Source organism: Oryzias latipes, chromosome 13 (genome assembly GCF_002234675.1).
Source record: "Oryzias latipes chromosome 13, ASM223467v1".
NCBI classification, from domain to species: Eukaryota; Metazoa; Chordata; class Actinopteri; order Beloniformes; family Adrianichthyidae; genus Oryzias; species Oryzias latipes.
In genome coordinates this window covers 14,506,838-14,534,466 of record NC_019871.2, presented here as the reverse complement: position 1 = coordinate 14,534,466, position 27,629 = coordinate 14,506,838, and the positions used below count along the sequence as shown (strand labels likewise).

The 27,629-nt window shown below is 38.2% G+C and overlaps 1 protein-coding gene across 1 annotated transcript; it reads right to left on the bottom strand.

Annotated features, from left to right (window-relative positions):
• Nucleotides 1-302: 302 nt before the first annotated feature.
• Nucleotides 303-27,174, bottom strand: ptgir (prostaglandin I2 receptor). The gene is made up of 3 exons (XM_004075655.4): nt 26,861-27,174; nt 25,666-26,651; nt 303-3,666 (listed from the first exon to the last, which is right to left on the bottom strand). The coding sequence occupies exons 2-3, from the start codon at nt 26,464-26,466 to the stop codon at nt 3,421-3,423; spliced, it is 1,047 nt and encodes a 348-aa protein (XP_004075703.1). The 5' UTR covers nt 26,467-26,651; nt 26,861-27,174; the 3' UTR covers nt 303-3,420.
• Nucleotides 27,175-27,629: the final 455 nt, after the last annotated feature.

Below are 27,629 nucleotides of genomic sequence, written 5' to 3'. Positions count from 1 at the left end.
TGTTGACAATGCTAAATATGTAAACACAACTATTACAATGTTTGTGGTAAAGCCTGTTTTTCAATTTTACGATTTTTTTATTTTTTTTTCTCCCAAGCCAGAGCCTTCTTCATTTGTGATGATAGTCCCCCCCCCTCCCCCCAACACACACACCAGCTTCTTTATGACACGTTAGGTATGCAATGTAGTACATTTGTTTTAGTTTTGAGATTATGGTTGAACTGAAATGACTTTAAAAGAGCATCATGTTGACTTGTCGGCAAGGGTTTGAAAAAATAAATGAGATCGGGTGTCACAGAAGGTCGGATGTTTCTGTTCACAACATTTTATTTCACAAGAATAAAAGCACAGAAATAATTTTGAACAAAAGGTTTAAAATATGTACGGGAAAAATTATGACCAAAGGAAGTTCAATAGCATCGCTTTAAGTCAAGCACGTTCAATCTTTAGCATATAGTCAACCAAGCAAAAATATAAAACAAACATATATCTTTTTACATTTTAACACATTAAAAAAATGGAGAAAAATCACATTTGCAGTGAAGTGAAGCGAAAGGTTTTGAAAACATTCACAAACATCTTCAATAGCTTTATAAATTAGTGAACGAGGTGAAAAAGTAGAATCTTATGCTCATGCAGTGCAAAGATGCAGTAGAATGTGGTCACATTCTCTAACAATGAGTAAACAAATTGGCACATTAAATCATTTCAAAATAAAAGTTTAAAATGTGATATTTTTCACTTGTTTTAATTTTTTTTTGCTTTCTTCTTTAAGCAATATAATAGCCAAAAGAATGCTTGCTATGATAAGCAAGCATCCACAATAAAAGCCTTTATATTCTATTTTGAAACGGAACTTGCTCATTTTCATAATTTTGTTTTAACCATAGGATTCAACTATAGCAATAATAAAGCAACGTCTCACTTCACAGTTAATTTAAGTCTGTCAGTCTGTGCTGCAGGTGCAATGATGGGCAAATTTAAATAATGTTGTGGTGTTGTCCTGTCGTAACAGCAACCAGAATGCTGAAACATCAGATTTTTTCAAAATAAAACTAATTCAAGCACACAAACTATGTAAGGCCTGATAGCAAAGTGGCTTAAACAGAGTCAAAGTAATCCGCCAGGATTTATTTCCCACCACAAGAGAAATCATTCTAAAACATGAGATGAGTGGTCAGTGTGTTTTCCATCACACTGAATGTCGATGGCCAACTCATCAAATGCTCGTTAACAGCAGAACACCAAATGAAAACTGTTTTGTCTGAGGAGTAAATCACTGAAAGATTCTTGGAAACTTGGTGGGAAAAGAAACAAATGGTCTTCTAGTTTAATTACCTCTGAGGATATTTGACTGAAGATGACATTTATCTCAGAGTCCAAGAAGAAAAAAACCTAACTCTGTGATGTCATATAAACTTGCCAAATCTTGAGCTTCTTTCACACAGAACATTTTCAAATAGTACTTAGGTGTCTTAGCTACCCACCCCAGTCGTGTTTCTAGGGTAGAAATGGAACAAGATTCTTTACCTTTGAGTCACCGACCAAGTAAAACTGGCCTGTGGGTGTTGAGTTGAGAGCCGTTTTGGGGTATGACCCATGGGAAAAAGTCTTTTAACAAAGGATTTATGACAGAGGAGGCCAGCACATCTAACTAAAGAAAAAGTTTCAACTTTAGTGGCTGATTTATTTAAATTTTTGTATTTTATTTCCACCTAAACACACTGTATATACTGTGTCTTACCTTTTATCTTAATCTTTAAAATCATAAATCAAATCCATCTTGAAATACTTTCACTCTAGGGTGTTTGCTTCATACCAGAGATTTTTTAGACTTTGTTTGGTAAGTTAAAGTTAACCTTAAACTCAGGTGCAGATGGAAGAGGTGAACTCTAGTTCACCTAAATCAAGGGTCTTAGCATTTTTGCAAATGAAGTGTGGTGTGGGTCACTAGTGGAAACGTTGGATGAAAATTATGAAGCTCAAAGAGAACAGGAAAGAGGTAATGGACAAGAGCCCCGGCATATCCACCAGAAAAGAAGCAGCCTCTCGCATGAGTCTCAAAAGCTCAAAAACCATTTAAAAATGTTGCAAAAAGCCTCATGGGTAAATATGGTGAAGTGAGGCTCCTGTTAATTCAAAGTGCTCATTTTAAATAAAACTAACTCCCAAACAAGATGCTGTTGTTACTTATTCCAGCAGTTTGGTCCACAAGCGTGTTACTTTCATAAGTGTAGTTCTTTATACTTGGAAAAAAAATCATTTTTAAGAATTAGGTTTTAGGCTGGATAAAATTATCTATGTGAACAAAGTTCTGTCTGCATTATTTTGTTTTCTTAAGTGACTTTTTAGCTCATATTATTTCTTCCAAAACAGTGAGCTGCAATATAGTGACTATAATGCAAGTTATTTTAAAAATATGCAACGCAGTGATGTAGACAGAGAGAAGACAAACCTGTAGCATTAAACATGTTCTGGTAGCCAGTTAAAGAAAATATTTACGATCTTTAACTGGCACTTAAGTTAGACAGTGCAAACTTTTCAAATTCAAACAGCAGAAAAACTAAAATCAATGCTATATTGAAAGGAAACCTTTTAAGCTTCAGCACAGAATATCTTTCACAAGATTTTTGGGATAAATCATGCTGACAAGACAAAGATGAAAACGCGTATTAGATCAGAAGGAATACATGTTTTATGAAATGTTGTGGATTGTTAGCACACATTCTGCTGAGCCTCATTGACTTGCTGACAATGGCACTTCACTTGAAGCAAAGCTGTGCCAAAGTCGAGCCTTAAATGGACCACTCGCATCACAGCAGTCATGCTTTTGGATTAAGGCCTGTTTTAGGTTGGGATAGTTTACATGAGGAGGAGGTGACCAGTGGAGAAGATGCATTAGATGAAGCTCCTTCTCCCTCTTTGAATGTAGTAATCTTTCACAGAAAAGTGAAATGGATCTTTGCACTGAGAGAAACAGATGGCTCACACTTGAAAGCTGCACAGAAGAGAAACAGTCTTGCTGTGTTCCCTAAGAAATGCTCACTGACTTAGAGAGAAATACACAATATACATTCATGAATGTCCATATAGCTTCATCTAATGTCTTTAGACTTTGTTGACTATTTCTATTGGCTATATATGGTTGGATACATCGTATTTATAAAGTCTGTGGGCTTTGATTAATGACAAAATGATCCTTTCAACACAGAAAAGGTTCCATGGATCAGTGGAAAAGCAACACAGGGTAGTCATTTCATCCAGAGGTATCGCAAATAAATGTTTCTCCTTTGTTCCCTTAAATTGTAGGTGGAGTGCATCTTGTTTCAGTGCTGCAATGCCTCAGATGCAGACTGGGTAAACCTGCTGCCACAAATACTTTGTCCTTCACAGCCAAGAGTTTCAGTGACTTAGTCCATGTCACGCCAAGGGGCTGCACGTTATGGTGTTATCAAGTGGTAGAGACAAAGCGCAGTGTGCTGTTGCCTTCACAGCTCCTTTGCTGAAGTGGCAGCTCAGAAGGGAGCACAGGTGGCGAAACACAGACTTGCGGCAGATGATGAAGACCCAGGGATCCACGATGGGGTTAAAGGCGTAGAATCGGAAAGCGGTCAGATGCTGTTCGTCATCTTTGAATGGATTAAAGGCATTGATAAAGCCAACAATCTGAAATCAAAGAAAAAGTTGCGATTAGACAGGAAATCTGAGAAAGCAATGTTGTTTCCAAGTCCCAAAAAGAGGCACATTATAGACATGCCAAGAGACCAAACATTAAACTGAATCACTAATAAACTACAGAATTATGAGTTCTTCTATAAGCAACTATACTAAAGGTGCCTGGTGGAGGATGTTTTTTACTGGAGTACTATGGAGTGGTATTTCTGCCACGATGATGCAAACTAAACCTTTTAAGTTGCAAATGAAAATATTAAATATTTGCTTTTCAAAAACTTTTTTTTTGCTTCCAAAAACTTTTTTTTTTGCTTTCAAATTTTGTTTTTGCTTTCAAAAAATATGTTTGCGTTTGCAAAACACGTTTTAATATGCGTTGTGTCATCTCGCTTTTTTGCTATCTTTGATTTTGCTGAGATAAGTTTCAGTTTAGCAGGACAAAGCTGCCATCAAACAAAAAATAAAAATAAAATAAGTAAAAAAAAAGCTGCCATCAAACAGCTGCTGATTGGTCCAGATTCTAACCAATTCAATCACCACAGTTATCAAACTTGGTGTCTGCTACAGAGGCTCAGAAGTTGGTAAAAAGTTAGATTTTCTTTAAGATCTGTTTGTTTAAACAAGACAATAAAATATTTAAAGCACATATTATTTTATGCTGCACAAGTGTTTTGAAATAGATTGACAGCGATGATAACCAAAAGAATGATGGTTTACCAAAGCAGACTCAATGTATTTAGCAGAAGATGCATTTTTAACTTTTATGTTAATTTTTTACAGTGTATTATGTTTTAGAACTCAAAGTAAAAAAAAAACATTACCAATGAAAAAGTGCTATTTACTCTTAATATTTCAACATTTATTGATTAAAATAAAACAATAGTTCAGATACAAATCTTAAAAACTGTTACTTCCTGCTGGACGGAGTCGGAGTTCAGACGTTTTTTCTGATGCAGACATTTTAAACACGTTGGTCACTACACTGACTAAAATAAATACAAAACTCTGTTCAATTTAGCTGCTTTGCTGCTCCTTCTGGGGTTTACTCTGAGAAAAAACGGGCCAGAAAAGTTGATAAGTCCATGTCTGCTTCCAAGCACCGGCAATATAAGACGGAGACACCTGATTGGTTAGAATCTGGACCAATCAGCAGCTGTTTGATGGCAGTTTTGTCACACTATACTGAAACTTAACTCAGCAAAATCAAAGATGGAAAAAAGAGATGTGTCACAACGCATGCGAAAACGTGTTTTGCAAATGCAAAAATGAAATCTGAAAGAAAAAACAAAAATTGAAAGCAAAAAGAGTTTTGAAAGCAAAAAAATGTTGAAAGCGTAAAAAAACTTAGTGATACCAATGAATTTGAAAAGCAAATATTTAATTTTTTCATTTGCAACTTATAAAGTTTTGTGTGCAACGTAGTGGCAGAAATACCACTCCATAGAGGGCCTGACCCTAAATACCTCCTGCAAAGGAAATGTGTCTAAAAAGGCAAATCCAGGAAATGCTCTAGGTCAATTCTATGTTTAAATGTGATCGAACTGACAGCAGATCATCCTTTCCTGTTTCAAAGCTCTTTGGTAGCACTTCCAATGGCTCTTTGGAGTTAAATCTTTATGACAACAAAGCTGCATGTTCACCATCGTTGTCAGCTGAGAGTGTGGTGTATCTTCTTTATATGGAGCTGAGCATCATTACATTAAAGCCTCCGCCACCAATAAAACAAGTGTCCATGTGCTTTTTTTTTTTTTAATTCTTCACAATTAGAATATGTGATAAACACCCGCGCAACGGAACTGTGTTTTCTTCTTGCATTGACCTTTAAGAGATGACAGACTGCAGACAGGAAGCCCAGACAGAATCAGCTGAAGTTTTTTTTAAATCCTAAGCAGAGGCGAAAGCAGCAGCTGGCCCAGGATGCTCTTTTGTTGCCTCATTCCACTTCTCTATCAACAATTTCCCATTTCCTGCACAAAATATCCAACAAACAGTGGCCTAATTAATGTTCTCTGCTGATTGAAGACAGTTTATTGTGGTGTAAATGTTTTCCTGTTGCTAGTGCTCAGACAGAAAGCTAATAATTAGCCAGCGACTAATGCCTCTTATACTGGTTTATCTTATTCATTTTCTTTTTTTGCAAAATGAAAGTTTATTTTTAGAAACATACTAGATAAGCAGTGCCCATTAAAAAAATGTTTAGAATTTTCTGTATCAGTTTTCAATGCCAATTATGTTACTATATTGCTCTACATGTTTTGATACTTTGAGATTCTGCCTAAAACTGTTAAATTTTTGGATCACAATGTGGAGAAAACCCAGAGATCTTTGAGTTGACTTCTGCTCTGATAACATTTTAAATGGCGGCAGTGTTATGGTGTGGGCTGGTATTTTTCCTGCTTCCTCCTGGCATGTTGTTTGTGTAGCTGTGACCATGTTGCCTTAATGGCAAACTCTGATAAAAAGGATACACATCTAAAAGCATTATGATTAGTGGTTCCCCATATTTTATAAAGATTATCCCTATTAAACAATGAACTGTTCAACTGCCAATAAGTCTTGTTTTTTTTTTAAACAGTTCTTTAAGCAACAGTAGCATTTGTCGTTGTTGCCTGAGGTCTGCATTGCTGCTCATGCTGTATACTGCAAATACATCCAAATGTGGAAACAGATAAGAATAAAAGTAAATCAGCCTTGCATGTGTGCACATGGAAGGAGTGGGGCTAAAGTTACACACCAAACCACATAACACAGAAGATTTTATCTTGAAAATGCTAAACCAGCATGTTAAATATATTGTGATATTTTCAGGTTGTGTGGTTTTCTACAATTTGCTAAATTGGCCTAAAATAAGGGCTTTGCACATATCTGTTTGCAGTGGAATGGAAAGGCAAAGGCGATGTATCATTCTGACCCTTTACTTTTTCCATATTTCTCATTCACTCTTAATGCATGCTTTGCAGATGTTAAATATTATGGCTTCAAAAATTCGAGAGTTCTTTACAAACACACACAAGCACACACATCGGATATGCTTTGAGCTGTATCTACCGAAACACATTTTCACAGAGGCCAAATTGTAACTTTTTTTCATATTTCACCAAAGAAAAATTGAAGTTTGTGATACAATTGAGATCCTTAAAATGTTTTTGCTCCTGACCAAGAAAGGTGCCTCATAACAGCCCAAATTTGTTATTTCATTGCAGTTATCCTTCATTTAGTTTATCACACAGAGTGGTTAGAAACATAACAAACAGATTCTGCGCCGTCCTAGTCACCAACCTCACTCCTGCTCCCGATTCTGCATGCCAGCCTGCCTCTTATGGTACTCTGAGCAGACTTTAAGCCCAACAGAAAGGGAAACAAATCATAAACCGTGGTCTGTAAGCACCATGGCCCGAGAGGCAAAACTTATGACTTGTCAGCGTCTGCTTAAACAGGAGCATATTAATGTATCAGCGAGTGGCTAAGGAGCATGACAGAGTGAGTTTACAATGGAGGATTCTGGTTAAGAGAATAGGGTCATGTGGAGGTGCTAAATGCTAAAAGCCTGGGAGGCCTAAAGTATTGGCCTCCTAGCAAATAGATATATAAATCTTACCAAATCCCATTTTTCACATTCAATGTGTAAATAGACCATGCTATATGTTTAAGACAGCGACAAATACACACCATACAAAACATGTTCAATCATTTATCAGAACTGTTGATGTCATGAAAGCAAAAAATTCAGTGTCTCAAAAATTATAGATTGAAAATAAATTCAATTTTGGGAACTCATTGTGAGACTCCTTAATCAGCTAATTAACTCACACAAAAAAAAACTGCAAATGTTTTCTGAGCCTTTAATGGTCTCTTAACCCTTGTGCTATCTTAGATGACCCCACCCTTACATTGACATGTTCTCCCTACCATGACAAAGGTGGATAAAGGTGGAAAGATTTCATGTAATCCATGGACACCAGTGAAGATCACAAATCATTGAAGAAAAAAGATTCAGCGGATTGTCTAGTGGGTCCAGATGACCCAACTCCCAACATTTAAGTGCCTAGGATAGCACAAGGGTTACTCTAAGTCACTAAACTAGCAACCATGAGAAAGACTGCTGTCTGGACAGATAACCAGAAGACAATTACCGTCGCCCTTCACTTATAACAAGGTGGCTCTTCACAGAGTGCAGAATCCAAGTGTATTGACACAAAAATTAAGTCAAAGGTCAAATTATGGTAGGAAAGGTTGCAACAGGGCAAACCACAGCCTGGAGAGGATTGCCAAGCAAACTTTATTCAAAGAGCATCACAAGGACTGGACTGAGACTGGAGTCAGAGCATCAAGCCATCCTTGAACCATCTCAGCCATCTTATTTGGGCTAAGAAGAAAAAGAACTGGATTGGTGCTAAAAGTTCCAAAGTCCACTATTTAAATGAAAGTAATGTTTGTTTATGAATTAGAAATCTAGGTCCTGGAGTCTAGAGAAAGAATCTTTGTTGCTTGAAGTCCAGTGTGATGTTTCAACAGTGAGTCAATGTTCAAGATACCATGTCATTTCCTGGTGTTAGTCCAATGTTTTCTGAGGCCAGCAGTTAGGAAGCTTTATAAAAGGATACTTTTGACCATTTCTCTTCATTTTCTGCTGACAAGTGTTAAGAGGATGCTGATTTTTTTGAGAAATCTTTGATACCTGATGGAGTCTTTCTGCTGTACTGCATCCCGTCTGCGATGCGTAAGAAGCTGCTCAAAACAGATGGCTGCTGCATGTTTCCGGAAACAGACTGCGTAATGGATGTCTCCACTCAGCATCACATTATTGTATTTCCATCTTGTAGTCCTGGTGCACTCTTCCTGATCCTGTTTCAGCGCGCCATCATTACGCAGGGATGAACGGAGGCAGTGCTGGTGATTACTAGCCTTTCAGAGCAGAATGCTTACACCACTGAGTCGGGAGAGCATTGCTATTGTGCAGAGACCCTCTAAAGAAGTTTCGCATTTAGGGAAATGTGTTTAATACCATTTGTTTCGAGTATAGGAGATCAAAATCAATCTCATGTGAGTTTGTTTAACCAGGAATAAATGTGTGTGCTCTCTGTTTTTTATTCACTCAGCAGCTCAACATAGCATTATCGCTGTAAATCATCGGCTTTAAGGTAATGCAGTTTAATGACTTACTAATAGCATACTATTGTATACTTTATATATAGTATTCTTTTGGTCTGCTCTATATATATATATATATATATATATATATATATATATATATATATATCTATACAGAACAGACAAAAGGTTTGGACACACCTTATAATTCAAAGAGTTTTCTTTATTTTCATGAATATGAAAATTGTAGATTCACACTGAAGGCATCAAAACTATGAATTAACACATGTGGAATCATATACATAATAAAAAAGTGTGAAACAACTGAAAATATGTCATATTGTAGGTTCTTCAAAGTAGCCACCTTTTGCTTTGATTACTGCTTTGCACACTTTGGCATTCTCTTTGAATGAGAAGGAGTGTCCAAACCTTTGGTCTGTACTGTATTATATATATATATATATATATATATATATATATATATATATATATATATATATATATATATATATATATATATATATATATATATATATATATATATATATATATATATATATATATATATATAGATATATATATATATATATATATATATATATATATATATATATATATATATATATATATATATATATATATATATATATATATATATATATATATATTAGGGGTGTAACGATACAGGTAGTTGTACCGAACTGTTTAGGTACCGCAAACTCGGTTCGGATCACTTTTGTATCGTTTCGGTTTTTCAGGTTTTTTGTTTGTTTATTTTTCCCCCCCAAACCGCGAGTGGCAGTGCGCAGCGCACGAGTGTGTGTGTGAGCGCACGTTCAGGGTGTGCTGCTTAGTTTGCCGGAACAGTTACTAAAACGGTTTCCTCTAAAAGAAAATTGAATTGAATTTAATTAAGACTGACTGCTTCAGATGGAGCTCTTAAGTCACTTTTATTCTTATTTAAATGTTTATTTATAAACACATAAACATAAAAACTGGAAAAACCAGGAAAAAAGAGAGCAGACATTTGGTGAACTAACAAAGAGTGTGACGGATGTTTAAGTCCCACAGGCGAGAATAATGACAAGGTGCTGACCTAAAAACAACACCTGCACCAACTGTGTTTCCTTTCAGATCAACCATCTGAAAGAAAGTTTTTCCTTCACAAAGAAAAAAAAATCAGTTGAAGTTAGTTATTACTTCTCTGAAGAAATGTCTTTAATGGTATAGTTAGTACATCACTCAAAAGCCTATTACTAAACATACCATCTAATAAAAAGCACACAAACATTTGGCACATTTTTAGTGCTCTCATTCCTGAGCGGACAGAAGCTGAGATCCCTTTTGCTTGACAGATTTTATCGTTACATCAAAGCTTGTGTAATCTTCGGACACAAAGCGTGAATCTGTACAAAAACTGTTCTTTAAAGAATTTCTAGGATTTTTAAAAACTATATTCTCTGTACAAACTGCCTCGTAGAATCAATGCAAATCAATTTTAGATGCATTTCTAAACACATTAAGGACACAGAGGCCTAACTTTCCCCTTTTTGTTGTATCTGAATAATCAGGTTAAAAGTTAAAACTCTCCAATGAGTCAAAGTCTTGCATGTGGGTTGATAAACTGCAGGAGGAGTTTTTACTTATCAAGCAAAAACAGCGCTTTCACAAACCAGAAAACATAAGAAGGAAGTTGCATTGTGTTAAAGAGAGAGAGAGACTTTCACAGTGGGGGATGGCAAAAATGAAGCAGACTAACACCTAGAACGGATAAAAATAATAAAAAAAAAGGTCACATGGCTATGTTGCAAGATCTGTTGCAACCGACTAGAGTTCTGCTTTATGAAGAAGTGCTGTTTCTTTTTAACACTGCTGTTTGACAGTACTTTATGCATTTAACGCCAGTGAAATTTAACATTTTGAAACAGATCTAACCCATTAAAAACATTGAAGGCTTTGGTTATTGCAGAGCATGCGTTCTCACTGAGGCTTAGAGCCATCAATAAAGAAAGTGGTTCCTTTAAGCTGTTTTCCAGTAGATGTGACTAAAAATTGTCAATAAATGGGAGATAATTTTACATTTTAACTCTAAAGAAAAACTGTCAAAATTCAGAAAATAAAAGTATTGAAAACCATAGTTAGAATTTTGAAAACTAAAGCAAAAATTTTGAGAAAGATTGATCAGATTACAATAAGATTGGGATGAATATATTTGAACTTGAACTTTAATAATTGGAGAACGTCTGAGCTCATCAGAAAGCAGTTTCTATACGTGCAGAATAGCCACTAAGAAGAGCTCCACCCTGCCTTCTCAGTCTTCACGTTTTGTAAGCCGCTGCTGGGTTTAAGCATCACAGAACTGGGTTTTCCCAGTTCTGGTTAACACTCTGTCTGCAGTTTTTTGAGTGAGTTGCAGCTTTGTAAATGTCTTTTTTCTCTCTTTTTTTTTTGCCAGAGACTACTGTTAGAGTAGTCCAGCCTGTAGATGACGATATGAATCAGCTTCTCTAATTCTTGTCTGGACAAGAGATCCGTGAGTCTCACTGGCTGAGACGGAAAAAACCTTATTTAGCCTTAATGTGAGGCTGAAGTTCAAGTCTCAGTCAAAATTTCCAATGGGACATTTTTCCTTCATTCCTCCAAAAATGAGCTTTTCAGCCTTTCTCTAACCAGCAGCAGAAAGAGTCAGATGATCTGTGGTGGTTTGGTGACCCAACTAAGGGTTAAGTTCCTCACTTTCATCTAAAACATTGTGTGCATGATCTGACTCAGATAAAGCCTTTAAAGGTTAAACAGCCCCCCCCCCCATCCAAAAAAAAAAACAATACATATGACCCACCTCTAGAATGTACTTGATAATCCCTCCCACTACCTGATAAAAAAAAAAAACACTTTTTTTTGCCTGACAAGAAAGATTTGATTAGTCAAGGAATTCCTGTAAGCCATTAAGCTTTACCATAAAAAGAAAAGTAGCCAGTGACTGTTAAAGATGGAATAATCCAGGCTGTGTGTTGTTGTTTTAAATAACTACTTTTCGGGTGGTTGAAAACATTTTTAAAAATTGTTGACAGAGTCCAAGTCTTTTAACACCAATTCTGAATTCTGGTTACCAGGTCTGCCAAGGACGATATTTTGTACTTTTTGTTGAAGAACGTAAACCCATTCCACTTACAGTACTTTTAAATATGACACTAGGAGCAAACTAAGTTAGGGGTTTAGTTAGCCTTTAAACATCAGACGAAAGTTATTGATGTTGCTGTTGATAACATCTGGACAAAAGGCTCGGCCAGCCTTATTGACCCCACAAGTAGACCAGCAGAGCCCTACTATCTACATTTAACAATCAAATAGAGGACTGTTTTTATGATAGCATAAGACCTTCATTGAAGTCAGTAAAGTTTTGAAACTAGTTCTAGTAAATAAAAACACGAGTTGTAACTTACAACTGGTAAGCATCACTGAGGTAGGGAAATGCAGTTTCACTTGTTTTGAAGCATCAGAATTTCTACTGGTGGTCTTTATGCCAATTCAAATAAGCCACAAAGTTCTACAAATGTTTTTTTGTAATGAAGCTATGTGAAAGAAAATCCACGTTTCTAACAACCTTTAAATGATTTCAATCTTCTTCTTTTTTTTTTCAGAGCCCCTTTTGACCATTTTTCAAGCTTTGATTTGACTGTGAATTGGTGCTGCTACCCTGCTGGGAAGACAGACGTGTGTGCCAGTCTGTGTGGGTGGGCATCAGCTGTGGGCTCAGAACCAAAAAACATTGGAGACAAACAAGTCATAACCAGGATGGATGACTGCATAAGGGCAGGCATCAGGCAAGCCTCACACTTCTCATGCATTTTAACACTTTGGACAGTCACATCATCAACAGCATTCACCAAGAAACCAATCAAAAATGACACTTAACTGTTTTTTTCCCTTATTTAATAAAAATCCACTTTAGATGCTTCTTTAAGGACTGTACTCTCTCAATGTTCCCTCATCTATTTTCATCTGTGTCACTGGGGGCAGCGAAGAGAAGGAAAGCATTTCTTCCCTTCACAAACACTAAACACTGTTGAGTTTTCTGATATTCACTAAAATTCCAAACTCTGCCTGGCTGGCTGTTGGCAGTTATCCTATTAATATTCCCCGTTGTTGGAGTCTTTAAAGGAAAAAGTCGTCTTATATCTACAAAAAATCTGATGAATCAGTTTGTGTCTGATAGGTAAACATCCCAATCAAGCCAGACTATGGAGTCACCACTCATCTAACATGTTAAATGCTGTGAATCATAAATTAACTGATGCCAACTTAACTGTATGGAAGAAAAGGGGGAATATTTAGGAATAAAACTTCTTTTTCTCCGATTGTGTTACACTGAATGTAAAGCTGTGCGCGATCTGGGAGGAAAGATCTGAGTGAGTGATTACACAAAGGCTGTTTTTCTTTTGAAGCAGCAAACATGAAATATCCTCGAGTAATTTTGCAATGTTTGCTGTTTCTGAGCGCAGACTCCTTTTTTTCCCTCAAGTTCACGGCTTTACTGAAATAAGTGATACTGCTTCCCTATTTTCATGCATCCACTAACACTTACAAGGAATAATCACCATCTTCTGACCTGTGGTTTTGTTTGATGTGAGGGTGTTGTTTTACATAGTTTTGTCTTCCCCACACTTGAGTATCTCCAGAGACAGTGGAGAAACAAACACCTCATTGTTCTTTCATGTTCTTTCCTTTCACATGTGACTGAAGTGTTAACACAAAGGACCGGTTGGCAAAGCTGTTTAGATCCGTCTCAAAGTTGGCACAGTAGCTGGTTTTATTATGGTCTGATGTTGAGGAATCACTTAAAAAAGCAAAGATATGAGTTTTTACATCCTCTTAGCTTGCATACCACAGCAAGGATTGCCAGATGGCAGATGTTCAGCAACTCTAAATGATGTTCGAAGTCATTAAAAACCTTAACCTCTGAGTTTTGTTTGACTAGCTCAGAAAACCAACATTACAGTGTTTAATTTACTCGCTCTTGTAGCATGGTTTCAGTGCGACATTCACTTGTTTGACCAGACACAGAAACACCAGAGCTGGGTACCTTTGTGGAGATAATGGGGGAACTTGAACCCCAGGTCAACAGTCATGGCAACAAACGTGAAAACTGGGAAAAACCAGGAGAAGGCAAAGCATGCATGCCTTTTGAAACACAATCAAATTAAAGAGGAAACCCATGCAAACATAGAAAGAACATGCAAATGCAAACACAGAAAGGTCTGCAGCTTCCAACTCACTGCCAAGCAAAACATAAAAGAAGAACTGCCCTGAAGGGGATTTAGATTTAATGTGGACCTAAATGGAAATCCATACAAGTTTAAAGAAGAACAAGTCAAATTGACACAGCTCATTTGTAAATGAGTTGGTTCATAATAAATCATAGTCGTGTTGTCCTTTGCTGGAATGTTCTTTGTAAAGCACAAGTATACGCCCCCCCCTTCAAAAATAAATCACAAATGTGCTTTTTAATTAAAAATCTTTCTTTTGAAACATCCCTTGGTGTCACATGACCTTTCGTGACAATTTAAAGTGAGTCATGGGTCCCATCCCATAGATTGAGAAACCTCACAGATGGGAGTGGAGTGTTTGAGCTTTAAAGTCGCTGAGAAAATGAAAAGGTAGCTTCTGGAGACTCCTGGGACAAAACTAAAAATAGCTAAACAACCTGTGAGTGAGGACAGTCTGAAAGAGAATGTTCTCACAGGCGCTGCAGTTGTTTGAACTGTCTCATGATAAAAAACATGCTCAGATAAAGCCTACAAACCCATATCATTCACTAATGGCAGTGCCGTTGTGAACGTTTTCAAAGAATGCAAAGATGGGTCGGTGTTAAAGTCTGCCACTACAAGCCTTAACTTGTAAAATCTTTCCAACTTGCTCCTCGGTAAAATCTAAGATTTAACAATATGTGAAAGCAACATTTAACCCTGCAGCAACTTTGACTAATCAACTTTGGTTTAGACGCTCCTCTGACAGCCCCTATTTTGCTTTTCAACTCAACTGCCACAGAGCTAAAAAAGATTTTTGATATTTTAAAAAAGGGGTTTTGATACAGTGAATGCACGTGTACTTGCTTGATAAAACAAAGGAAATTTCCGCGACTTGGCTTTTGCATCAAGTCGTGCCAGGTTCCCAACACGCAGCTTTACATTTACATGCAGCAGACTCCTTTTGTTTCAAAGCTACCTACCGGTACAGGTTTCTTTCAATTGAGACCAATGTGAGGTAAAAGTCTGCAACTAAAACCTTTAAGCAAAAGCTTAGCAGAGCGCTGCTCAGTCCTCTAAACTTTCCTTTACAGATTAAAGTCCCACTCCGACCATCTGAGCTATTTCCAAAGGGTTCCCAGTTATCTTTTAATTATGATTATGCAGTTTTCAGCCAAAATAAAAAATACCTAACTCACCCAATCTAAAATGATCTGTGCAACAAAAATGGAGAGCAACTTTTTTACTTTACAAGTTTTAAGCCAAATGCCAGCTCAGACGAGGACAACAAAGACGTGCACGGACCTGTTTGCCTCCAAACGGATGCATCGGTATGGAGTGGAGCTGGGAGCTTGCGGTTTGGAGTTATAGGTTCTTTAATACTGTTTTCAAACGGCTTTTTGCCTGATTCAGATTTGCTCCTGATTCACAATGTTTTAAATAGAGAAATACTCAGAAATGTAGTGTTGAGCAAAATCTTCTTTTTATATATGGCCTCCATCATTAGAAAAAGAGCATGTCAAAAACACCAAAAATAACATTTTCATTAGATTAGGTCTTGAGGAACAGCAGCTGCAGGTCAGACATCCTGCATTAATGGTTACAAATATAACCAACAACTAAATCTAGAGGCAGACAATGATGGAAGAGGAGAGGTTTACTGATCCCTATTACCCCATAAGACCTTTAATGAGGCAGATCCAGCTGAGAAAGAAGTCAAGTTCCATCACAGAAACACATTTTAACCAACTAAATTCTTCTAACTGTTGCCTAAATCCTTGAATTATCTTTCCATTTTCTCATTTATTCAGTCCTTATGGGTACGTAGTTCCACAGATATGTAAATTCACTCTAACGATAACCATCTGTTCTGCTATATGTAACTACAACAGCCATAAATTATACTTCTTTTTTACAAACATCCTTTTAAGAAATTGCTGCACAGTTAAGAGTCCAGTTTTTCATAGGTTTACTCTGAATGCAGGAGAACAGTTCCTTACACTGGGCTGATTTTATACTTCTTTTTTCTTTATCTGATCTCTATTCATAAAACTGGATCTGCTGCTCTGTTTTCTCCCCCATGTTCTCTATTCCAAATCGATCTTTTACCCTCTTGTTGTCATTTTGTTACATAACCATTAACAATGATGTTCCGGCTAATCCTCCAATCACCTGCCGTCGTTGGTTTGTGTCATTTTCTTGGCACATATGGTTTGTTGTTTAGTTTCATTCATATGAGTCAAAACAATGAAATGGAGAATGAAATCAAATAACAAGAATTGAAAAATGTTATTGGACAGGGAGCAAGCTGGTGAAAACAACCCCAGGCAGAAAGCGTGGAGTCATGCTCATTTTTGTGGCTGACCTTTCTGGCTTTGTAAAATCTAATTAAAATGAAGGGAAAAAAAAAAGATGACGATGATAATAGAAAAGAATATGGATCTGGTGGAAGGTTAAAAGAAAATAACACAAAATGAAACTGTTCTCACACCCTAACTAGAAGAAGCAACTTTCATTCCCAGAAGGTGCTTCACAAAAACTGAATCTTAAGGAAGCAAAAGGACCCTTGTTTCGAGACAAAAAATATATATTTTCTGTCTTGCAAGAAAAATAATCTTATGAAGAAACTTTTTCAAAAGCAAAATATTCCTATTTAGACAAAACTTAAGAACTTGAATTTTCTTTCTTAAAATAAACATTCTGGGTAGGACAAATTTTCTTACCCCATTGTCAGATTTCTTATTACTTATTTAAAGAAAATATGCCAATAGGGTTAAACTCTTTGAGTTATTTCTAAGGGGCCTATTTTGGCAGTGTGTTTCTAAAATTTGGAGCCAGTGTTTGCATTGGCTCCAAAAATGGAAATGATCAGAAAGGCTAAACATGAACCATGACTATATGTTGTGATAAAGAGGTTTTCATTGCCAAAGCACAACATGGGAACCTGAAAGCGTGAAACTGCATTCAGAACTGGGCATCTGTCCAGAGAGAAAACCCCCATTGTCGCTCCAACAAAGCGAGCTGCTGATTACAAAGCATCATCTTTCCTTACGAGCCTGGAAGGGGGGGGCGTCAAATTCCAGCATCAGAAAAAAAGGTGCTTGCGGGGACAAAGCTGTCACAACATGAGTGTTTTTCCATTTCTAACTGTACCACTCCCCTAGTGTGGATTCATCTGATACCTCAGATGCAAAGAGCTCATTGAAGTGCACTGATGTGACAACAGGTGACTTTTATTGTGCTCATCCTCTCATTATGGCTTCTGTGGAGGCTTCATTATCTATAGCTTCTGGTCTGCCAGATTGGATAGCTGGATAAATACATTAAGGATGGTGGTAAGGACAGGGAATGTAAGAGGAGGCTGGGTCTTTTACTGACCGTTTATCCACCCTGAATGATCGCTCCAGACATGTCTTAACTTTTTTCAAAAGGGGAGATTCATTTCATGCGTTCTATGTTTCAGCTTGATCCCTGCAGAAGCATTCATCCATCTACTCAACCAGCTTTATCCCTTTCAGTTTCATGGGACTGCCAGGGCCTAGTCTGGTGACTGTTGGGCAAGGGCACACCCTGGACAGGTTGTCAGCCTCTTGCATGGCCACACAATCACACCACGGGACAATTTAGAGTAATAAATCAACCTACGGAGCATGGCTTTGAACTGTAGGAGGAAGCCGAGGTGCCTGGAGAAAACATACGGGCTCCACACAGAAGAAACCCAGCAGGGATTTAAGCCAGAACCCTCTCGCTGTGAGGTGAGAGCTCTAGCCACTATGCCACCATGCAACCCCCTTGGAAAAGCATCAACTTTTGAAATGATTATGGCTTTCTGTCAGAGCAAATACTGTTCAAGGACCTTTTATTCATTTATTTTGTTTGACTTGAGCTTTGCAAGAGGTCTCTATTGTTGGGCAGATTTTGTTTACCAAGAAATGTTTTTCATCAAAAAAAATAATAAATAAAAAATCTTTGCTTGGTCTGAGAAAATACACAACTGTATTCAAAGAAGCTGTCCTCACCAGCAGGCTGTAAGGAAAGGTTCAGTGTTCCATCACTCCAGTTCTAAAACCACATTGATGAATGTTGTGTGGCAATCATCAAGAACGTTAAATAACTGTTGGACCACCATTCTATTGCCAGTCAGCCCTGTTTCTGTCAGATGGTTAACAAAGAAACACAAGAAATTTCAGTATCATCCCAGATAATGAAAATAGAACCATTAAAATTTGCTTTGATTATATTTTTGACCACCAGTGTGGTTTTCTCAAACTTGAATATTTCAAAATTTGTTGAGATAAAATTGCAAAACCTGCTCAACAGTGGTTTGATTCTTAGTTTTGGCAGCCTCTGTTTCAACTTCACATGAAAACAGAACTGGTTGAGTCAGCTATTTGTATAGCAAAAACATTAGCAAGATGCTTTCAAAAAAATGCTTTTTTTTTGTGGTTTTTATCCACAGCTGCTGAGTCTCACAAACTCCAAGCAGTGCCATCTAAAAATACACCTGAATAAAAATATACAGATTGTCAGCAGCCAGTAGCTAAAAGTTAAACAAATTCACCACAGCAGAACCCATGAAAGGCTCTTACTCATTTGGTTAGTGAAATCCATGGTGACATATTTTGTGTTGAGGGAGTGTACATATATCAGGAGGCAGCACTGCTGTTTCTAACTGCTGCCATCAAAAGCCTTAGTCACAATTGCCCCTACACCTGAGCAAAGTAGTAAGAGTAAAGGAGGGAAGACACAGGCGTTATACGGATTTTTCCTTTCTTTCATCCCCTCAAACCTTGCACACTGTGCAAGGAGCCCGTTAGTGCCATTCAAGTGATAAGTGCTCATGTCTTGCGTGCCCGTTGCTCAGTTCAAAATTAGGAAATTAGACGATCTAAGTGTAGTTTTGTGTTGGCGACCTGTGGGCAGTGCCTCTAACTTACATCGTCAAATCCTTCATGATACACCAACAACAAGCACATTAATCATATGTTCCATTTTTATGACGTCCCCTAAGCAGGCCTTAATAGTCTCAACGGAAGACACACCTGCGCTCCTTTTGAGATGCAGCCCCTCCTCTCCATGACCCTCCACGGGCCCGGACAACCCAAAACCCAGCTGCACTGCTATTCTTCTGGTGAGTGTTTCAGAAACTCATCTGAATTCTGTGCTCATAAATGAGTCTAAGTCATCTCTTTTTTTTCCTCAATCTCTTTCACAGCTATCATTCCATGTATTTGGATCAGAGATCCTAAAGCTTTGGAAATTTCACTTAGATCCGAGATCCAAGTCGTTTCAGTTATTACCTCTGCAGTACATACCGGTAGCTTTTCTTGGTTTTAGCAAGATGCTTTTGGATCACAGCTATGAAAACTGTAAGGTATAGGCAGTTTTAATGTCGATCATATTGGCATTTTATTTCATTTAAGAAATTAGAAAAATATTTAAAACATTTTTATTGACATTCATTTGAAAGAAAAATTTGAGTGGAAAATAAAAAATAATCAAAATATGCATTTTAAATGTCCAATGGATTAAAATTTTAAACAGAATTTTGTCGTTTGTCAATGTTTTTATTTTCAAAAGGGCCATCTTGGGAAATATTGAAGAAAAACGAATAATTAGTCCTCCAAAGCTTATTTGCCAGTTTCTATTGGAGCAAGTCTGAACTTGAGCAAGGATGTACATATGTTTCCATGAGTCCCAGTCTCAAAAATGACATAAAAGATATGGAAAAGAGAAGAAGGCAAGAAATTGCAGCTAAAATTTTCAGCCTGTAATTTCATTTGCTTTGTTCTTTCAGCAGAACGATAGGCACTGAAGCCGCAAAAATTGTAGCCCTCTTAGTGTAGCTGAAGTCAACCTCAAACCTAGAGAGAAATGACTTTGAAAGTATCCATGAAGCCTGACCAGAATGACCAGATAGAGAAACTGAATGCCTGCATCAGTGACATCAAGACCTGGATGACAATTAATTACCTCCTCTTGAACCCAGAAAAAACTGAGGTCATTATACTTGGTCCTAAAAACCTCAGAGATGCTCTGTCTTCTCAGATAGTCTCCCTGGATGGCATAAGTATAGCCCCCAATTCCACAGTTAGAAACCTTGGGGTTTTACTTGACCAGGATTTATCATTTAAGGCTCACATATCTCAGGCGTGTAGAACTGCCTTTTTTCACCTGCGGAATATTGCTAAGATCAGAAATATACTTTCTAAGAGTGATGCTGAAAAACTCATCCATGCATTTTTTACATCGAGGCTGGATTACTGTAACTCCTTGTTAGCAGCGTGTCCTAAGAGTTCCTTAAGAAGTCTCCAGCTTGTTCAGAACGCAGCAGCAAGATTGTTAGCTGGAGCCAGCAGAAGAGATCACATCACTCCTGTGTTAGTTTCGCTCCATTGGCTCCCAGTTGATTCCAGAATCAAGTTCAAGATCCTCCTGTTAACCTATAAGGCCTTACATGGAATGGCCCCATCCTATATTAAGGACCTCATAGTCCCTTACCATCCAATGAGAACACTTCGCTCGCAAAATGCAGGACTGCTTGTGGTTCCTAGAATTAGTAAAAGTACGGTTGGAGGTAGAGCGTTTAGTCACCAAGCCCCTGTCTTATGGAATAAACTCCCAGCTCATGTAAGAGAGGCCGATTCAGTTTCTACATTCAAAGCTAGACTGAAAACATTCCTCTTTGGACAGGCTTATTGTCAGACTAGTTAGTATTCAGAGATTATTTAACTTAATGTTAATTTGTTTAAATTAAACTTAATAATAACTATTTCTTTTAAAAGGCTGCTAGAAGTTGAAGCTGGGGTAACTATGGTGCTCCGGGGTTTTGTCCTCTTTTCTTTTCTACTTCTACGCTTCCTCTCCTCTATTCTTGATCATAATTTATCATTTAGTTCTCCATGCCTCTGTTTGGTGCAGTGTGATTCATGTATTGTCCCTCTTTTCCTCTCCCCTCCTGGGGAGTGGGAGTGCTTCCAGACTCCAGTTGGCTCATCCGTGCTCCAGTTCCTGACCGTTTACCTCGCCTTTGCTCCTGCTCCTACACCTGGCTGTGGATCCTGCCTCTGGCTCATCTCTGGCTCGTCTCTGCTCTGTGCCTGACCGAGTACCTCGTCTCTGCTCCCGCTCCTACACCTGGCTGTGGTTCCTGTCTCCGGCTCGACTCGCGCCTTTGACTGTCCCCACAACCACGGCTGGATGAAGCTCGTCTGCTGGACTTTTATATATATATATGTAGTTGTAGATTTAGATAAGTTAATTCTTCTCTAAGATTTCTGGTAAATCGCCTGTCCGTCCTGGGGGAGGATCCCTCCTTCATGTGGGCACCCCTGAGGTTTCTTCGTTTTTTCCGGAATCCGTTTTTTTTGGGAGTTTTTCCTTACCGCGAAGGGGGGTCTAAGGGCAGGGATGCCAGTATAGCTTAGTCAGTTTGTTAGTTCATTTTAGTATTTTTCTATTGAACTCTTTGTATTCGTGATCCTTTTGATTTCATGTTTTACTTCGAAGCCCATCGAGACGACTGTTGTTGTGATTTTGGGCTATACAAATAAAATTGAATTGAATTGAATTGAATTGAAAGTAACAACGACAACAATAGACAATAAATAAAAAATAAAATAAAAAAAAGTTTTAAAAGGAGGTACATTTGACTATACATGTGCTTCGTGTACATGGACCGATTTAGGTCTGCTGACTAAGATTTGAATGCAGTTTTTATACTGATGGAAACCTTTTATGTTTCAACCACAGCATTATTCCTACTCAGAAGTAAACCAGCTGGGTCTCATAGGAGTTTCAAATCCCATAAAGGAACATTTATTAATAATTAAACTGTAACAGAGAGAACCCTGCACTCCATTTTCCCAACAGTTGTATTTATAATGTCTTAATGGAAGACACTCAGAGCCTCCTTAGCTGATTTTTGCCAACAAGCGAGGAAATACGTGCTAGTCTGCATTGATCAAGAGATATACCGGCAGCACAGGAAGGGCTTTTTGTGGTTTCCATGGTAACTTTAAAGGATAGGTTAGGCCTAAATGTGTCCAGGAAGAAAAACAGATTGTTGGTCTTAGTTGCAGCACAGAGTAACTTGTCATTTTCCATACAGATAAAATGAGAACATACTAAACTTACCGATTGAGTAAATGACAAAAGTATTAAAAAATATTGGTTTGTTTCATTTAATCAGCTGTTTCAGAAGCCTTTTTATTTGCTTTTGTTGTTCTCGTCTAATCTTAGTGGTGTAGACTTGCTCCATGTCATTGCTTCATTTGTTTCCGCATTTTGGTGTAAGAGGAAACGCTACAACTACAGATTTTTATTGCTCAATTTTAAAATATTTACTGAGCAATGTCAGTAAATTCCATCTGGTATGAAATTCCTCGAGATGTGTCAACTACCCAAATGAGAGAAAACCACAATAGAGAAGATTTCAAGCTGCTCGGACAAATCGCATGCATCTGATTTGCATTTGCAGTCAAACCACTCATGAAACCAACTTCAAATGCTGAGTGACCCCAATGGTTCCAATGTCAGATGTTTCAAAGTCTGATTTGGGTAAGACTGAACAGAAAAAAACAGTGTCACTGGAACAACATGAGCGCAAAAACAACCCTCCCCTACAAACATCCTCGAATGCAGACATTACTTTCCCTGAGAAATTCCATTTTTGGTCAGACTTCACCACATCCTCCACTGCACCACCACAATACCTAAATGCTGTCGTCTGAACAAGAAAAATCGTGTTTGACTGGTTGAAACAGCCATACTTCAGAAATCCATCGCCTGTTCAAAGGCAGGAAAAAGAGGACTGGGAAACCTCATCTCTAAATATAGAGACCTACAAGCATTATTGATAACTGTAATTAACAGAACGCTAACTATGGTTTTACAAATATTGATCTACTCTGCCAAACATAGATTCAAGGGATATTTTTTTCTTTTTTCAGGTGTCTCTTTATGGTATGCCATTGTACAAACCCTGTGGCGCCTGACTATCTGGAAAAAAAAAAAAAGTGGAGACCGTTTCAAAACAAAACGTTGCTCCCGGCTCATTCAGTGAGAAACACGTTCAGTAAATGAAGCCTAACTGGAAATACATGGTGAACAGCCTGATTTGGTTGCAGCTTACAGTATACAAGTATATACATGACAATGTCATTAATAATGGATTTGTTTGTGTCAGCGTGCAGAGGGCCAAAATAAGATACGTGCAACACGTTGTTCATTGCAATAAGACATAGTAGATTGTTTCTGCACAGGTTTATTCTGCCATGAAGCAAACCTGTCGGCATTAAACATGAGCCCACATATGTGTGGAAAGATCTCAAGTCTGTCTAGACACGTTGACTGTCTCAATTCTTTGACCACAAAGAAGTACAAACAATCACAAATGTCTATGAGATGACACAGGAATCTTTCGGGGCACTTACATAAGACAGAAAGCAATGCAGCACAGACTATTAAACAAAGGACACTGTTTTACTTGTCGCATTCAGATGGAAACAATTAGGCGGCCTCTTCAAAGCTCATATCCAATATAATCTGTTCTTCTTGACATAATTAATAAACCTTTTTGGTGTTTCACTCGTGCACAGCTCTCTTAAGGTTTACTCTAACTCAATCCAGTCCACTAAACAAAGTGTTCTCTAGGGGCTTCGCAAAAACTGCAACAAATACATCAAACCAAACCAAAATATAATTTTTTATTTACTGTCAAACTCTAATTTAATCAATGAAACCAAAAAGTCACAAGTTTACTTTTCGTTTACGATACAGTTCTTCAGTTTTGCCCTAGTATTTGACTATCCCAAATCTTGAGTTATACTTTTTCACATTCAATTGAAAAGTTCAAAAAATTGTTCTTTAAATGTAACCAAACCACTTGAGTAAAACTCCCCCAAACCAGCCCCTTTTCTAAGAGCACCAAGCAGGGAGGCATCGCCTTTTTGACTGACTGTGGCATCAAGTCATTTTAATCAATCTAATTCCGTGTCTGCCAGTATTGAGCTGCTTTGCTGCTGTAGTTTGGAAGGATCTTATCTTGAAAGACCACATTTCAGCTAAGCTTGACCCAAAGGACAAACGTTTTTTTGTCTCCAAGTGTAGAATCAGGCAAAACTCCTATGCGTCCATGAAACATTGTACCAGAAGTCATGTTTTATGGTGAGTCCGTGTTTGTTTTAGAACCAAGAATCTTTCTAGTGGGAGCTAAAAACAAACAAAAAAAATCTTGATGATGTTATAGGGGTGGGATCATACAAGTTTGCTTCCTCTCACTCTCTTGCAAGCATTAAGCCAGACTTTCTTTGAGAAACAAAATATTATGGATATATTTTTCTGTTTGTCTTCTTTATTTATTTTTTTCCTTTTTTTGATTGCCTATTCTTGTTTTGATAAACAAATTCCAATAAACAGACTCTAATTTTGGTTGGCCCTCGTTAGGCCTTCTCCGATCATGCTGTATCTGCAGGGAATCATTTTTTTAATTGCGTGAGCATTCCTCTGGAAACATTGGCAGCTCTTTTAGATGCTTCGACGTGTGAAAAATCTGTGTAATCGTAATGAAACATGAAAGTGCTGTCTCTCTCCTGTCTCATTATTCATGTATTGCCCTTCAGGCACTGCGTTGACACTTGTCTGAGTGCTGCAGAGCAACAAACTATCCAAACTGCTTCTATGGTGATCTGCCTAGTATAAGTAACAATCAAAGAACTTTTACTGTTTTTTGACAAATCAATGGTCTAAAAGAAGGTGGAAACTTCCGGGCATAACTGTGTTCATATGTGCAAAAAAAAAGGGGGGTTCGATGAAGTCTTACTCAGAGCATAACGTCATTACTCATAACTCCCTTCGATTGCTCTCAGCTGCAGCTCCGCCACAATACCACCACATGTACCATATGTTAGTCACACTTTATGGCTTCATCTTTGCCACAAAATAACAAAATATCCGCACACAGACAATGAGTAAAAAGTGAGAAGACAAAATGTGGCTTGAAATTTTTAGTTTCCCGAAAACTACTCGAGGATTGTCAGAACTAGTTTAAATCATTGTCCACATTTTTATGGAAAATCTGTGTTACTGGATCATTGCAAGGACAGACCAGTCATCCAGGGCTGTTAGGTTAAGCTCACTCCTCTGAGAGAGAAAAAAAAGTCAGACAAAGCGAGGCAAAGCACACAAATGCTCAACCCACACACATTCAGTGACTGCATGCTGTGTGTGGTAAGGGCTGCTCTCTCAGACACACCTTCGAGTGAAACTTGTAGAACTCCATTGTTAAGAAGCCTCCAAGAAGGACACACAAAAACATTAACGGCCGCCATACTCGCTAAGCTTTTTGTTAACATGTAAGGATCACAGAATACGGGGGAGGAATTAATTTCATAAGTGCCAACTCATGGGGCAGTACGCCCGAGTTATAAAAATAGACTTGTTACAGATTACCTTTAAGAACAAGAATCTGCCCATTTAGCTGGTGAAAGACACCATCCAATAACCACCCCCCACTTTCAGTTTAACTTTTTTCTGATTTGTTTTGCCTGCATTTGCATTTAGAGTTCAGGTTTCAGTATAAAAGATGGCGCAACTGAAAAATCACGATTCAGTTAGAAAAAAAAAGTGCAAATAGAAAGTTCAAATGTCAACTTACAGTCAGCGGCACGGAGCACACCACAAAGATGACAGTGATGAGCGCCAGCAGAACCAGGTGGTCGATCTCCTCTTCCCCCTGTTTGAACCAGGCCATGCTCATCTTCCTCTTCCTCCCTGTCGATGCCACTGAGCCACGTCTGACCAGCTGGCTGCGTCGCATCTGGCACAGGCTAAAAATCACTGACCCGTTGCAAACAAACACCACGAGGATCAGCAGTGCCATGATGGAGGAGTAGGACAAGGAAAAGACCAGCAATGACTTGTCCTCCTCTTCAGCATCCATATCAATGAAGCACCATGTTCCAGGGCAGTACTGTCGGAATTTGCCGTAGCCACTGTACGGCAGGAGGCAAAACACCAAAGAAAAGAGGTATATGAAGAAGAGTGAGAACTTGGCGAAGCTGCGGCGGATGTGGACCGAGTAAAAGTACGGGTGGCTGATGGCCAGGCAGCGCTCCACTGCCATAGCACACAGGATGAGCATGGGGGCCAGGCCGAAGAAACTCATGACGAAGCCAAAGAGGTTACACAGGCTCTCACCTCCCAGATCCTTAAGGGACATGTTTTGGGCATAGCAGATAAACACGGGTGGGCTGAGGAGGCAGGTGCCCAGCAGGTCCGTGAGAGCCAAACCAGTAACCAGGATGCAGAACAAGGAGGACCTGGATCTGTGTTCCTTCTGGTGAATTCCAAGGATGAAGAGTGCCACAAGGTTTCCCACCACCCCTGCTAAAAACATGATGATGCTCACTGCGGGGTTGCCATCATGACCCACAGTGCAGTTACTGCTGTTGGTCATGTTTATGGCATTAAAAGAGGCTGATCAATGTGGCAATAAGGAATAGGTCCCAAACATCAAAAGAAGCTCATCTTCTCCAGGGACCAGCATATGACAGCTAGGCTGTTAGGGAGACCCATAAAGCCATAAAGCTGCTGTAAGTTCAAGCTCAGCTCTCCCCTCCCTTAGAGAGCAGTCGTGTATTTCTGTAAAACAAAAACAGGAACTTCCAGTTACTAACCTACTCTTAAGAAGACATTTCATGTCACAATTTTTAATGTTTTTTTTCTTTTAAATTAAAAATTGTGACATGAAAAAAAACCTTTTCATCTCTAAAATTCAAGATAGATAAATAATGACTCACCTGCTGGTTCTGGCAACAAGCATGACTTACAGAAAAATAGGAAATTCTTACCTCGCTTAGGTTGGCTTTTTAATTAGGTGTTTATCCAAATAAAAATAAAACCTCGTGGAAAAGTGTCTACTCTGAGATTTGGAAAGTAGTAGTGCAGGAATTGTGTTTGCAGGAGCGCGCTGCGTAAATCCACGGTCAGAGCGCGACTGCTGGAGCGCAGCTCCACTCACTACCTCCGTTTTTCTGTCTACGCACCTCCCAGTTTGTGTGTGATCGATTCATGGCCCCGCCCACTGTACCGCTAATACACCACCTATATATCAAGTAAGGTTCCTCTTTGCTTGCGTCAAGATCCTTCTATTTCTTTTGCTAAAGTGTTTGCTTTGGCTGTGCCTGTCAATCTAAAAAGTTTGTTTTTCACAGCTTTAATTGTTTTTTCTCTAACTGAGACAAGAAAAAAAGAAAAAAAGTTGTATTTTTAAATAATAGTATTTACCCATTCTTCATTTTTTATTCAGGAAATAAAATCCGTTTGTTTCTAAGCTTTATGGTTAAATATTTTTCTATGAATGGATTGACCATCTGCAAACTCAGCCTGGCTTCTCCTTCTGCTTGTGCAAATAAACCTTTTGATAAGTTACTAGACGGAAAAACAAAGAAAGAAATTCTGCAATTACACATTGATCACCCTCTTTGTTGAAACCACTGGCAGATGAAAAGAATTGAGCTAATGAAGCTTGACTGCTCATGTCAACAAAGGAGATTTTGGGCTGACAAAATGAAACTGGAAGCTAAATGACAAGAAGCAAAGACACAGTAGTAAGGTCCA

What these genes read in the sequence shown, in the direction of transcription:
- ptgir (XM_004075655.4), bottom strand. Translation starts at nt 26,466, where the DNA reads ATGACCAACAGCAGTAACTGCACTGTGGGTCATGATGGCAACCCCGCA. An exon ending in TGTGCTCCGTGCCGCTGACT is followed by an intron (nt 3,667 to 25,665) that starts GTAAGTTGACAT and finishes CTTTGATTTCAG; the next exon opens with ATTGTTGGCTTTATCAATGC.